The 14,895-nt window shown below is 39.4% G+C and overlaps 2 protein-coding genes across 2 annotated transcripts in view; one reads left to right on the top strand and one right to left on the bottom strand.

The window, feature by feature from the left end:
* The window catches only part of Cenpp (centromere protein P), a 181,763-nt gene that overhangs the window by 55,624 nt on the left and 111,244 nt on the right, over window positions 1-14,895 (top strand). The window lies entirely within an intron of this gene.
* Window positions 10,762-11,020, bottom strand: LOC116915226 (ubiquitin). The gene has a single exon (XM_032919614.1). The coding sequence runs from the start codon at window positions 11,003-11,005 to the stop codon at window positions 10,772-10,774; it is 234 nt and encodes a 77-aa protein (XP_032775505.1). The 5' UTR covers window positions 11,006-11,020; the 3' UTR covers window positions 10,762-10,771.

Here is a 14,895-nt window from a genome sequence, read left to right as displayed (position 1 = left end):
AACACACTAGTGCTGGCTAGGGAAAGCCCTCTTGGTTCAGTCTAATTAATCTAATAGGCAAATTTTCTCATTTATTTGTTCATTGTTTAGCTCTTTTAAAAAATTGAAGTACCTACTTTGTGTAAAATAGTTTAAAATTGAAGACTCAGCAGTGAGAATCTTTTTGTCATAGAGGAGATAAGTAGAAAATAAAAGTTTATTGAGTGGGGCTGGAGAGATGGCTCATCGGTTAAGAGCACTCGACTACTCTTCCAGAGGTTCTGAGTTCAATTCCCAGCAACCACATGGTGGCTCACAACCATCTGTAAAGAGGTCTGATGCCCTCTTGTGGTGTATCTGAAGACAGCTACAGTGTACTTATATATAATAAATGAATAAATCTTAAAAAAAAAAAAAGTTTATTGAGTGGTCAGAGTACAGAGCACGGAGTACAGCACAGAAGAAATCAAGGTAAGATAAATATAAGTGAGGTAAAGAAGTGCAGACAGGCAGCTCTGCTCCTGCTGTCTGTGAGCTGGGTTGGAGCCATGAAGTTCCCTATGGTGGGTGGTGGGAGCTGTGCTGATGAAGTGGGTTGTTAAAGGTAAGCAAGGGAAACCAGTACAAGTAGTCGATGGATTAGAGTGTGACATAACAGTAAGAACTCACGCCGAGGTGAATGCACATACAAATGACTGTACACGGTGGGTTTTTATAGACGTGTGTACATAGGTTGGAATACACGTGTATAGAGCCTTGCTTTGAAGCTGCCAAGACATGTAATTAAATATACCCTTGTAGCAATGAGCTGGCAACCGGATCTTGGGTTTAAATACCATTCTAAGTGAAAAGGAGCCAGGGCTGTTCATAGGGGAAATTACTGATCTAGAAGAACTGGGACAAGGAAAGTAGAAGATAGACCTGGGACACTGAGAAGCACCAGAAAGATAAATAAGGTCTTTGCAAAGAGGAGGATCTGGGACGATCTGTACCTTCATCATCTCAGTTTTGCAGTGAATCTAAAAGTGCCTTAAACAAACAAACAAGGATGTAATACTGTTTTAGATGGCAGATATTTAGATCTGAATAAATACCGTATGGGAGCAAGCCACGTCAGTGTCAGAAGGGAGGGATAGCATGGCACCAATTAAGCACACAGATCAAGGACACAGGTGGTGTCCTTAGAGGGTGGTGATTTGAGTAGGTGTGGCTCCCATAGATTCATATGTATGAATACTTGGCCCATAGGGAGTGGCACTCTTAACTGTTAGGAATTGTGCCCTTGTTGGAGGAAGTGTGTCACTGTGGGGGTGAGCTTTGAGGTCTCCTAGTATTCAAGCTCTGCCCAGTGTAGAAACACAGTCTGACTGTTCAGACCAAGGCAGCCTGGCTGCTTTCAGATGAAGATGGAAAACTCTTGGCTCCTTTCCCAGTACCATGTCTGCCTGCACAATGCCACTCTTCCACCACTGATGATAATGGTCTGAACCCCTGAAATCATAAGCCAGCCCCATGAAATGTTTGCCGTTGTAAGAATTGCCTGGGTCGTGGTGTCTGTTCACCAAAATAGAACCCTAAGATGGAGGCATAGCCAGGACCAGCATCCTGGTAGATGTGGACTGGGAAGGACCCACCTTCCAGTGCTGGAAGTGCAATCATACTATTTATTGTGTTTGTTTTAAAAACAAAAATCTTGCCATGTTGCCTAGACTAGCTTCAAACCCTATAGTGCAAGCAGTTCTCCGGCCACAATTTCCCTACTTCCTGGGATTACACATCCTTCACTAACTTGGAACCATGCTTGCAGGGAAAACACACTGTTTAATAACTGAGCTCTTTCAGATGGGCCCAGTTGGATAGCTGTAGTACTAGCCCACACACTTAAGTACATTTTCCTGGGCAAACATGGCTTACCACGTACTCTGTATTCACCCTGACTGGCTCTGAGAAACTAACTCTTTTGTAAGCTTTCTTTTCCTTCAACATTTACTTTTTCTGTAAACAGTTCCCCCATCCCAGCCTCATACTCTCTTACATAAGGCAGAAACTTGTAATTCTCCAAATTAGAGCCTTCTGAAGCAACCAGTCTAGCTCCTTTAGAGTTAGTAGTGCCTCTTGTTAAAATTCTTGGGTCTAAGATCACTGCACCCTAAACCTGGGAAGACAAATTCCCTGAACATGAATCTCAGGCCTTGAAACAAGTACTTCATTTGTTAGGAAAACCCAACAACCTCTAACCTAAGTGTTGTCCTTCCATCACTCCCAGAATGTACATGTAGGGAAATCCTTTGCATACTAACTCTGAAGATCTTCTGGTTTGCAGTGTTTGTTACTATATCCACTTATTCTCAGGAGGGCCTTGACTGGTCTCACATTCACACATTTTCTTCTCCAAACTTTTTTCCCTTATTAATTTATATAAAACTACTTTTTGTTCTTGTTCTTTGAGAGTTTCATACAATATATTGAATCATTCACTACCAACCTTTTACCTTAACACCCCCACATCCACTTTACACCCCTCTTGACAAGTTTGTATCCCCCCCCCAACTCCTCTCTCTTCTCTAATAACCTACCCACTCCAATTTGTGCTGTCCACATGCTTTTGGTGAGCCATCTACTGCAGTGTAGGTAACATATTGAGAAGCATGTCCTTCAAACTGACTCTTTCTTAGAGGTCATCAACTATGTAAAGCTTCTCAGGGGCCCTCATTAGTCTCTTTCCATTGCATCCTAGAATTGTGACTGGCAATTAAAATGACTATACATGGTTGTCTTTGACCTCCTACAGAAGATGGAAATACCACCTTTCCTCCAAGTAAATTAAAGAATTAGTACATTTTGCTTTGGTATCAGTATCTTAAGTGTCTAGCAGAGTATATCCGTAATAGGATGGGTACTAGGGAACCTACTTGCAACAGAACATGGGAAGCCGTTCTCTTGGTAGATAAAATAGCCCAGACAACAAGCTTAATTGTATGGTCTGATAAGGATACAACTTTTAAATTTTGATTATTTAAGATTCCAATACAAGAAATTCAATGATATCTTGCCTTGTTTGTGAGTCAGAAATTTAGATAGAAGGTGAGCAGAAACTCAGGGTCTAGACTACAGTGTCTGTTGCATGGATTAGAGTATGGGATCCAATGTTTGTGGTATTAAATGTGAATATGCTTACATAAAAATTCAATAGTAAAAATATATCCAAAAAATAAAGACAGCCCTTTGGAGTTTGACCAGAAAGAAGCCTCCTGTGCTAGTAGTTATCACTTCTTAATCTACAAATCAATTATATGATGCTTTTAGTTGTAAAAATTTGTTAAGCTATACTATATTTAATGGGGGCAGAGTAGAGTGACAGAAAAAATAAAGGGACCCTGAAGGATTGGTTTATATTTCTTGCTGGCTGATGTTCATGAATTTCAGCATAACTTACAACTTACAAAATTGAAACTGCTATAAAGCTTGTCTTCATAGAAATACTAATTCCTTTTCTAAGCAGTATAAAAGACAAGATTGTTAAAATAGTTGATAAGCCATATATGGGCCCAAAGTCTTACATGACCTTTGAGTTTGACCCTGTCAGCAATCCTTTCTTCACAAACCTAAACAATACAATACCTTAAAGGAAAAAAGGTATGGAGTGTTTTGTCAGCCCAGACTGGCCTCAAAATCTCTATGTAGCCAAGAATGATTTTTAACTCCTTATCTTCTTGCCTATATCTCCCAAGTGGCCCAGCTGGAAATTTGCGAAGATAAAAATAAATAAACCAGCTCATATTTTTTACTTAATTTTTTAAATTTTGCTTTACCTTTGAACTATATTATAAATTATTACCTTTTCATGGGCTTGCAAGAAGTACACCCCAACTATGTGAATTTGGATGCGTGGGGCTGGTGTGGCAGCGACCCGGCATGGGAACTTAGGGAATCCAGTGGAGAGTATTTGGAGCCCTGAATCAGAGAGCCTGATGAGATGAGAACACAGCCCTGCCCATGGTAATGTGGTGGCATTAGTATTATTTCACACAACAGATGACGTCCAACCTGGCAGGCAAGAATCCACTAGAAATGTAATATTCTTAGCCTTTAGTTATAAATCTAGTTCGAAATTTAGAGATTGGATAGCGGGGTAGAGTTGAGTCACATGTTGACTCAAGGTAGGAGCCTTAGAACAAAGAAAGAGGGCTCTGACGTCCCCTGCTGTGAAAAGAGACAAGATGGCTGCTCTGAAAATGGAAGCTGCCTTCTTCTTGGCACAGATATTGATTAAACTGTGAATTTATAAAATTGGGATTATTTGCTTTTCATATAGATTTATATACAGATTTTGTCTGAATCACATAGGGGATTTCTCCCTAGTTCAGAACTAGGATAGAGAAAATTAGTCACAGACTCCGAGTAGAGAGCAGTGATAATTTGCATGCTGTGGAAAGATGTTAATAAGTAGAAGTCTGTGGCTCCAGATAGAGCGCATAACAGATAGATAGTATATTAAAGTCTACAGGAAACTCTTATTCTTTGTTCATGGGCTCCACTGGAATTTTGAGTTAGTTTCCTGACATGACAGAATAGGAAAAGCCTAAGAATAGATTCATACAATATTTTAGTTCATTTGTTTTGGATTGTTTTAAATTTCAAAATGGGTGTGATTTTGAATTATATTTTGAATTCTATTTGTCGTTGTATTATTCCTCTGGGAGAGAGGTCAAGCTAAAGGTTTTTCTGGTTTCTGGCTCAAGGACATGCTATTTTGGAAGAAAGTTTTTGTCTTTACATTTTTAGAAAAGGCAATTAGTGTGTGTACACCTTCCAGAGTTATATGGATCAGATATGACGAAGGGAGACCTCCTGAAGACTAGATTCCAGAGAATCAAACAAAAGAGATATCTTGACGATACTTAAATTTTGTTTTGAGATTTGTATATTACGGAATGTATAGCTTTGGTGAGATCCATCATCAGACATGCTGAATTGACCTGCTTGAACTCTTGATCATAGGGACTTTCAGCCGGATCCAGTCAGGACACAGGCATCAGAGACTACAACAATCGTTGGTGTGGCCTTCTTACAGCCAAACAACTCCCCCATTTTCCCTACCTGGCCCCAAAGATATCTCAATGCCCATATACACCCCGGTTCCTTGGACTTGGGGGGCTGGAGGTGGTTATTCTAAGTTGTCTTTCTGGGGAATTTAGAAATGGTCATAATTTAACAGGGGGAATTAGCTCAAATTGATTGTGCAGCCATAATCTCATTTGGTAGAAATCCTTATAATTGTTACTAAGGTGAAGATATAATTTCTCACATTGGTACAGAATTTGTTTTGATGCAGAATCAGGGGTTTTACTGATATAAATTCCCTCTATTGTTACAAAAAATTTAAAAGTACAAGGCTTGGATGCAGTCCTTCTATAAATGTCATTACAAACTGATCTGAGATGATTAAGCATATTAGTTAAGGAGCAGATAGCAAATTCATAACTCTGAGTTTACTGTTAGGTTGTTTTGAGATATTTTTTATCAGAAATAGCTGAGAGTAGTTAACGGAAAACAGTCCAGGTTACTTTACATAGATAGTTTTGAAAAACGTTAGAAATCTACCAAATGTGGAATTTAATGTTATTTATGCACTTGTTGAGACATAGCTGCTCCTAACAGCTCCCCATTTGTGTATCTGGTTTTATGTGGAGGTCCTTGATCCACTTGGACTTGAGCTTTGTACAGGGAGATAAGAATAGGTCAATTTGCATTCTTTTACATGCTGACCTCCAGTTGAACCAGCACCATTTGTTGATAGATAAAAATAGATAGCATTTATCTATCTTTCACTGATGGTTTTAGCTCTTTTGTCAAAGATCAAGTGAAAATAGGTGTGTGGGTTCATTCTGGATCTTCAATTCTATTCTACTGGTCTACCTGCCTGTCTCTGTACCAATACCACACAGTTTTTTTTAATCACTATTGCTCTATAATATTGTTTGAGGTCAGGGATGGTAATTCCCCCAGAAGTTCTTTTATTGTTGAGGATAGTTTTAGCTATCCAGGGTTTTTTGTTATTCCAAATGACTTTGCAAATTGCTCTTTCTATCTCTCTGAAGAATTGAGTTGGGATTGTGATAGGGATTGCATTGAGGTGGTAGGTCGCCTTTGATGGGATGGCCATTTTTACTGTGTTAATCCTGCCGATCCATGAGCACGGGAGATCTTTCCATCTTCTGAGATCTTCTTCAAATTCTTTCTTCAGAGACTTGATGTTCTTGTCATATAGATCTTTCACATGCTTGGTTAGAGTCACACTGAGGTATTTTATTTTATTTGTGACTATAGTGAATGGTGTCATTTCCCTAATTTCTTTCTCAGCTTGTTTATCTTTTGAGTAGAGGAAGGCTACTGATTTGTTTCAGTTAATTTTATACCCAGCTACTTTGCTGAAGTTGTTTATCAGGCTTAGTATTTCTGTGGTGGAACTTTTGGGGGTCACTTAAGTATTCTATCATATCATCTACAAATAGTGATATTTTGACTTCTTCCTTTCCAATGTGTATCCCTTTGACCTTCTTTCATTGTCTTACTGCTCTGGATAGGACTGCGAGTGCTGTATTGAATAAGTAGGGAGAGACTGGACAGCCTTGTCTATTCCCTGATTTTAGTGGGATTGCTTCAAGTTCCTCTCCATTTAGTTTGATGTTGGCTACTGGTTTGCTGTATATTGCTTTTACTATGTTTAGGTATGGTCCTTGAGATCCTGATCTTTCCAAGACTTTTAACATGAATGGGTGTTGAATTTTGTCAAATGCTTTCTCAGCATCTAATGAGATGATCATGTGGTTTTTTTCCTTTGAGTTTGTTTATAAAGTATATTATGTTGATGGATTTCCGAATATTGAATGAACCATCCCTGGAATCGTGGGATGAAGCCTACTTGATCATGTTGGATAACTGTTTTGATGTGTTCTTGGATTCAGTTTGCGAGAATTTTATTATTTTTGTGTCAATATTCATAAAGGGAAATTGGTCTGATATTCTCTTTTCTTTGCTGGGTCTTTGTGTGGTTTAGGTGTAAGTGTAATTGTGGCTTCATAAAGGGAATTGGCTAGTGTTCCTTCTGTTTCTATTTTGTGGAATAGTTTGGACAGTATTGGTATGAGGTCTTCTATGAAGGTCTGATAGAATTCTGCACTAAACACATCTGGTCCTGGGCTTTTTTTGGTTGGGAGACTTTTAATGACTGCTTCTATTTCTTTAGGAGTTATGGGACTGTTTAGATGGTTTATCTAATCCTGATTTAACTTTGGTACCTGGTATCTGTCTAGAAAATTGTCCATTTCATCCAGGTTTTCCAGTTTTGTTGAATATAGTCTTTTTGTAGTAGGATCTGATAATTTTTTTTAATTTCCTCAGATTCTGTTGTTATGTCTCCCTTTTGATTTCTGATTTTGTTAATTTGAATACTCTCTGTGCCCACTGGTTAGTCTGGCTAAGGGTTTATCTATATTGTTGGTTTTCTCAAAGAACTAGCTCCTGGTTTTGTTGATTCTTTGTATAGTCTTTTTGTTTCTACTTGGTTGATTTCAGCCAAGTTTGATTATTTCCTGCTGTCTATTCCTCTCAGGTATATTTGCTTCTTTTTGTTCTAGAGCTTTTAGGTGTGCTGTCAGGCTGCTAGTGTATGCTCTCTCCTGTTCTCTTTGGAGGCACTCAGAGCTATGAGTTTTCCTCTTAGCACTGCTTTCATTGTGTCCCATAAGCCTGGGTATGGTGCGCCTTCATTTTCATTAAATTTTAAAAAGTTTTTAATTCATTTCTTCCCTGAACACATTATCATTGAGTAGAGCATTGTTCACCTTCCATGCGTATGTGGGCTTTCTGTCGTTTTTGTTGTTATTGAAGACCAGCCTTAGTCCGTGGTGATCTAAGAGGATGCATGGGATTATTTCAGTCTTCTTGTATCCATTGAGGCATGTTTTCTGACTGATTATATGGTCTCTTTTCGAGAAGTTACCGTGAGGTGCTGAGAAGAAGGTATATTCTTTTAGGATGGAATGTTCTATAAATATCTGTTAAGTCCACTTGATTCATAAGTTCTGTTAGTCTATGTCTCTGTTTAATTTCTGTTTTCATCTTCTGTCCATTGATGAGAGTGGGGTGCTACTATTATTGTGTGAAGTGCAATGTGTGCTTTGAGCTTTAGTAAAGTTTCTTTTATGTATGTAGGTGCCCTTGTATTTGGAGCATAGATATTTAGGATTGAGAGTTCATCTTGGTGGATTTTTCCCTTGATGAATATGAGGTGTCCTTCCTTATCTTTTTTGATGACTTTTGGTTGAAAATCGATTTTATTCGATATTAGAATGGCTACTCCAGCTTGCTTCTTCAGACCATTTGATTTGAAAGTGGTTTTCCAGCCTTTTACTCTGATGTAGTGTCTGTCTTTGTCTCTGAGGTGTGTTTCCTGTAGGCAGCAGAATGCTGGGTCCTCTTTACATATCCAGTCTGTTAATCTGTGCCTTTTTATTGGGGAATTGAGTCCATTGATATTGAGAGATATTAAGGAATAGTGATTTTTGCTTCCTGTTATTTTCATATTTGGAGGTAGGATTATGTTTGTGTGCTTCTCTTCTTTTGGTTTTGTTGCAAAAAGTTTACTTTCTTGTTTTTTTCTAGGGTGTAACTTGCCTCCTTGTGTTGGGCTTTGCCATTTATTATCCTTTGTAGGGCTGGATTTGTAGAAAGATATTGTGTAAATTTGATTTTGTCATGGAATATCTTGGTTTCTCCCTCAATGTTAATTGATAGTTTTGTTGTATACAGTAACCTTGGCTAGCATTTGTGTTCTTTTAGGGTCTGTATGACATCAGTCCAGGATCTTCTGGCTTTCATAGTCTCTGGTGAGAAGTCTGGTGTAATTGTGATAGGTCTGCCTTTATATGTTACTTGACCTTTTTCCCTTACTGCTTTTAATATTCTTTCTCTGTGTATTTGGTGTTTTGATTATTATGTGGTGAGAGGAGTTTCTGTTGTGGTCCAATCTATTTGGAGTTCTGTAGGCTTCTTGTATGTTTATGGGCATCTCTTTCTTTAGGTTAGGGAAATTTTCTTCTATGATTTTGTTGAAGATACTTACTGGCCCTTTAAGTTGGGAGTCTTCACTCTCTTCTATACCTATTATCCTCAGGTTTGATCTCTCATTGTGTCCTGGATTTCCTATATGTTTTGGGCTTGGAGCTATTTCCATTTTCCATTATCTTTGACAGTTGTGTCAACGTTTTCTATGCTATCTTCTGCATCTGAGATTCTCTCTTCTATTTCTTATATTCTGTTGGTGATGCTTGTGTCTATGACTCCTGATCTCTTTCCTAGGTTTTCTATCTCCAGGGATGTCTCCCTTCGTGCCTTCTTTATTGTTTCTATTTCCATTTTTAGATCCTGGATGGTTTTGTTCAATTCCTTCACCTGTTTGGTTGTGTTTTCTTGTAATTCTTTAAGGGATTTTTATGTTTTCCCCGTAAGGGCTTCTACTTGTTTTCCTTTGTTGTTCTGTATTTTTTTAAGGGAGTTATTCATGTCCTTCTTAAAGTCCTCTATCATCATCATGAGATGGTGATTTTAAATCCAAATCTTGCTTTTCTGGTGTGTTGGGAAATCCAGTATTTTCTTTGGTGGGTGAACTGGCCTCTAATGATGCCTTATAGTCTTGGTTTCTGTTGCTTAGATTTTTGTGCTTGCCTCTCGACATCTGGTTGTCGCTGGTGTTAGCTGGTCTTGACAGTGGCTTGACCCTCCTGTAAGCCTGTGTGTCAACACTTTCTCCCAGAGGGATTTGGATACAGAGAGCTGTGCCTCAAGGTTAGCCCCAGGTACAGGTGGAAACAGGAAGGATCCTGTCCCAGACTGCTCCTGGGTTCCTCTGTCGTGAAAGCTTCTTCTCTCCCTTGGAGCAGAAGTGGTGGTTTTACCTCTGCTCTCAGGTGTGTCAGAGCTCCTGGTGACTGGCTTTCAGTTCTGGGCAGAGGCAGAGACCAGAAGGATCCTGTCCCTGACTGCTCTGAAGTTCCTGTGTCCAGAGGGCTATAGGCGGGTTCCTCTTGGACCAGAAATGTAAGCAAAAGTGGTGATCTCCCCTGAACTCTCAGGATTGTCTGTACTTCTGAGAGTCTAGCTCTTTCCCCCACGGGATTTGGGTACAGAGAGCTGTGGGACCAGGTCAGCTCCCGGTGCAGGCAGAAACCACTCAGGTACTATTTTTTTAAAACTCCACTTCTGGTTTAATCTGCAGGAATAAAACACAGAGGCAAAAATCACCTAACAAACAGAGTGACTAGTTTGTCTATTCTCTGCAGGATGTCTTAGGTTATCTACATGTACTTTGATCCTGCTGTTGTCGCCTGACTGACTGTTCCTTAGGGGAGTGGGTTTTCTTAGGATGTTTGCTCAAATGGACTTTGTGTACTCTTGAAAATGGTTTTGGTTGGGCTTTACAAGCACAGCCTGGTCTCTATCTCAAGCCATGTCCATACCCACCTCAAATTGCAGAGTTACAACTGCACTACAACTTGGACAACATGTGGTTTTGTTTGTTTGGTTTTTGGGGGTTTTTGGTTTTTTTTTGTTTTGGGGTGGGTTTTTTTTGTTTTTGTTTTTGTTTTTTTTTTTTTTTTTTTTTTTTACCATGCAAAAAACCTTTATTAACATTTTTAACAGAGGTTTGTAATTTCTAAACTTAAATTGGGGCAAATGGCTAGAGTGCAGAGCAATGCCATCATTGCCCACAGGAATGCGGACTGAAGAATTAATAGCCACCCCTCAGGCGGAGGACCAGGTGCAGGGTTGATTCCTTCTGGATGTTGTAATCAGAGAGGGTGCGGCCATCTTCCAGCTGCTTGCCGGCAAAGATGAGCCTCTGCTGGTCAGGGGGGATGCCCTCTTTATCCTGGATCTTGGCCTTCACGTTCTCGATGGTGTCACTGGGCTCCACCTCTAGGGTGATGGTCTTGCCAGTCAGGGTCTTCACAAAGATTTGCATTTTGACCTGTTAACAAGTGTGCTGACTAGTAAGAACACCAGAGGAAGGGGAAGCCCTTGGTCCTGACAAGACTGACCCCCCCCCCCAGTGAACGTGATTGTTGGGGGGAGGGGGGAAATGGGGGGAGGATGGGAAGGAAACACCCATAGAGAAGGGAAGGGGGAGGGGGTTAGGGGGATGTTGGAAAAAAAAAACCAAAAACACAAAATAACAAATGTGCTGAAAGCACAACCCCCCAGCTGGTTGGAACACCCACACAGGAGGACCTCCGAGCAGGACGCATGTGTGCTATCATCTACTTCTTACGTGCTACTCTTGTTAGCATCGCTTTTTAAGATTTTTTAAACACTGTAGCTGTCTTCAGACACACCAGAAGAGGGCATCGGATCTCATTACAGATGGTTGTGAGCCACCTCTCCAGCCCTTGTTAGCATTTCTTCACAGATAAAATTTTAACACAAAGGAGAACACACATCTGAATTGGATAATTACATTATTATAAACTAAATTCAAAGCCAAGCTTATCTGCAAATAGAGTTCAAGGCCAGCCCTGAGCAACTTAGTGAAATGCTGCTCAAAACAAACCACCCAAACAGAAATGGGTCTGTGTGTATCAGTTGTGGGGAACTTGCCTAAGATATGCAAAGTCCTAGGTGTACCCTACGGAGCAGTGAGTAAATAATGAACTGCTGTATGGAGTGCTATGGATCCATCTCATGCTAGCCTGGGGCTGCTTCTCTACAAACTCAGGGTTGACTTTGAAACTTTACCTCACACAGTAAGTACACTGTAATGCAACTCGGTATGCAAGCAGTGTGGGAACATTGTGGCACACCTCCACCTGGAAAACAGTTCGGCATCTCCTCAAAGGGACACTGTGCTAAATGTTCCTGGATACATGAGAACATCTATCTATTATTTTAACTTTAAAAGTGATAATCTTTTCTCTATTCCAACTAACTCCCAAATAAGTAGGACAAAGACTCTAAGATTTATTTAATAGCTCCATGGCACAGTACCTGAGCAGTTTTTAATAATATTCTATTCCTTTAAGCTAATTTGGCTTTTTCTCAGCCAAAATCCCTGAGAGACTAGCATTTTAGTATTATTCTGAGTGTTCCCATGGTAGCACCTGGATCCTCTCCCCACAGCTAATACATTCTCTCTTGGTCAGCCATTGGCCAGCCATCTTTTTATTGACAGAGAATAAATGGGAGCAATGTTTACACAGCATTCAGGCAGGAGATAAATAGAATACACAGTACAATGCCATGTCTAGATTGCAACCAGACAAGAGGACAGAAAAATCAGAATTTGAATAATACAAGGATAATTTTATATAGTGCAGAATAACATTATGTTTACAAGGACCCCACTTCGAAATTTGTATACAAGTTTTCATAACAGCATTTTTTATAATAGTCAAAAACTGGAAATGGCATAATTGCCCAGCAACCAGTGAATCTGTAAATATTGTATATATTTTCAATTAAATATTGCTTGACAACAGAAACAATGTACTACTGGTGGATAAACCTCAAAAACCTGTTAAGTGGAAGAAGCAGCCACCATATTACTCTGCTCATATTTAATGTCCAGACTAAGGCTATATACAGAGAAAAGTAGATTGGCCAGAGAATAAAGCAAGTAATATTTAAGTAGGTACATGGTTTGTGTTGGGAATAAGAGTGTCCCACCATTGATTCATAGTGGTAGTTTCAGAACTCTAAATATTGTAAATATTGAATTATGCATTTTAAGTGATTGGATTATACTGCACATAAATATGCTTTCAAGTTTAGTAATATAATAAGAATTAGAGTGTAAAAATTATTAGTTATGAATTGTTAGAACTATGGTAAGTGCATGGAAGTTCATTATATTGTTTCATTTACTTTGCTTCTGTTATAAATCCTCAGTAAAAAGGCCAAGGGAACAACTTCCCTGCATTCAAACTGAACGTTTTTATTTCGGGGCTATGCCTGCCTGTGCAGGCACAAAGTGGCCTGGGTCATTGCCCCTTCACCCTCATTAGCCTTGTGAAGTAACTCACGTGTTTCAGTCTTTGGTGGATCTCAGGTGGGCAACATTTCCTATTTACCATTAAAATGTGTTTATGGCAGAAAACTTTAGTGCAGTTCTGGCAGCTTACGACTTTATTAATATTTTTTTCATGAACTTAGCCAAAATTACTAACAGTTGTAAAGCAGAAAACAAAAACACAAACTGCACCAAGTTAACTGTGAGGATTCAGGAATCATTTCCACTATTACCTTTTTTCTTCTGTCTTTCTCTTTAGAAAAGCATTCCTAGTTCCTTAAGCTCCACAGCTTTCAGTATAGACTTCCCTGTTGATGTGACTCTGATCTTGGTGTTAGCCATAGTTTAATTACTAACTTGGAGACCTACATTTTTCCTATATTGTAAAATATTTGACTTTTATATATGTTCTATTTAGTGCTATATATTATTGCTTATAGTATAGAAAATGTTTCATCAAAATAGCTGGAACATTAAAATGTTTGAATTTTGGAAGGGGTTCAAACATAGCACAGTGGTTAAGAATGCTGGGGGCTCTTCATTTCCGAGGACTGAAATTCAGTTTTTAGCACCCATTTTGAGCAGATAACAACTGCCTATAACTTTAGTTTCAGGGGGAATCTAACATACTCTCTTCACTCCACAGGTACCTTCACACACAAGTTAAATAAAAACAAAGTCATTAAACCTTTAACTTTAGGATAATTGCCCTTATAATATTTTATTTTTAAGGACTTCCTGTCTTTTAGTTTCTCTCGTCATTTTTAGTTTTCTCATTGACCCACAGTTCAATAATAGATGTTCATGTCTTATGAACATCTATGGTTTGCAAAGCATTTCACAGAGGCTGAAGAGATGGCTCAGGGGTTAGGAGCACTGGCTGCTCTTCTAGAGGTTCCGAGTTCAATTCCCAGCAACCATGTGTAATGGGATCCAATGCCCTCTTCCGGTGTGTGTGAAGACAGTGACAGTGTACTCATGTACATAAAATAAATCTTTTTTTTTTTTTTTGTTCTTTTTTTCGGAGCTGGGGACCGAACCCAGGGCCTTGCGCTTCCTAGGTAAGCGCTCTACTGCTGAGCTAAATCCCCAGCCCCAAAATAAATCTTTTAAAAAAGAAAAAATCATTTCCCGTACACTTTTGTTTAGTAATCACAGCAACTTCATTGGTGTCTGCTGTCACTTCTGTATTGCGTGCAGCTGAAGAAGCAGAAGGGGATGACCTGCTCCAGACTATAAATGAGACTGAATATTCTACTCAAAATTGTATCGTCCTGTTTTATTCTAGTGATAAGCCTTTGATATTTGGATCTCACTGTGCTCTTCTCTAGTTACACAAAGCAGCAGCTCAGTCATCCTAGTTGTCAGTAAATTTCCATGGAGAGCTGCTCCCAGCAGGCTGAGATTCTGTTGTCGTTGTTCCCAGCTCTCACAGTGACACTGACCAGCACCTGGAGAGGTTGTCGGCTGTCACAGTGGATAGAGTAGAGACAAGAGAGCTGGAGCATTCTGCAGTATACATAGCCACCCCCAACTGCCCCAGAATGAGGGTCCAAAATACCAGCGGTGCTGATGTTGAGTAACCTGCCTTGATGTTATTTACCCATGCACCTTGGTGTTCAACTTCCACCCCTTTTTATTACATATCTGTAATATTGTTTTTCTTCCTCCAAAAAAACTGAACTCTACATTTTGAGGTAGTTTAAAATAAATATAAGGAGCTGGAAAGATGGTTCAGTGGTAAGGAGCACTGGCGGCTCTTCAGAGGACCCAAGTTTGGTTCTCAGCACCCACATGGTAGTTCTTAACCATCCAGAACACTAATTCTTAAGGACTTCAGTGCCTTTGTC

The sequence above is a fragment of the Rattus rattus genome, chromosome 14 (assembly GCF_011064425.1).
Source record: "Rattus rattus isolate New Zealand chromosome 14, Rrattus_CSIRO_v1, whole genome shotgun sequence".
Lineage (NCBI taxonomy): Eukaryota > Metazoa > Chordata > Mammalia > Rodentia > Muridae > Rattus > Rattus rattus.
This window is presented reverse-complemented; position numbering and strand designations above follow the sequence as displayed.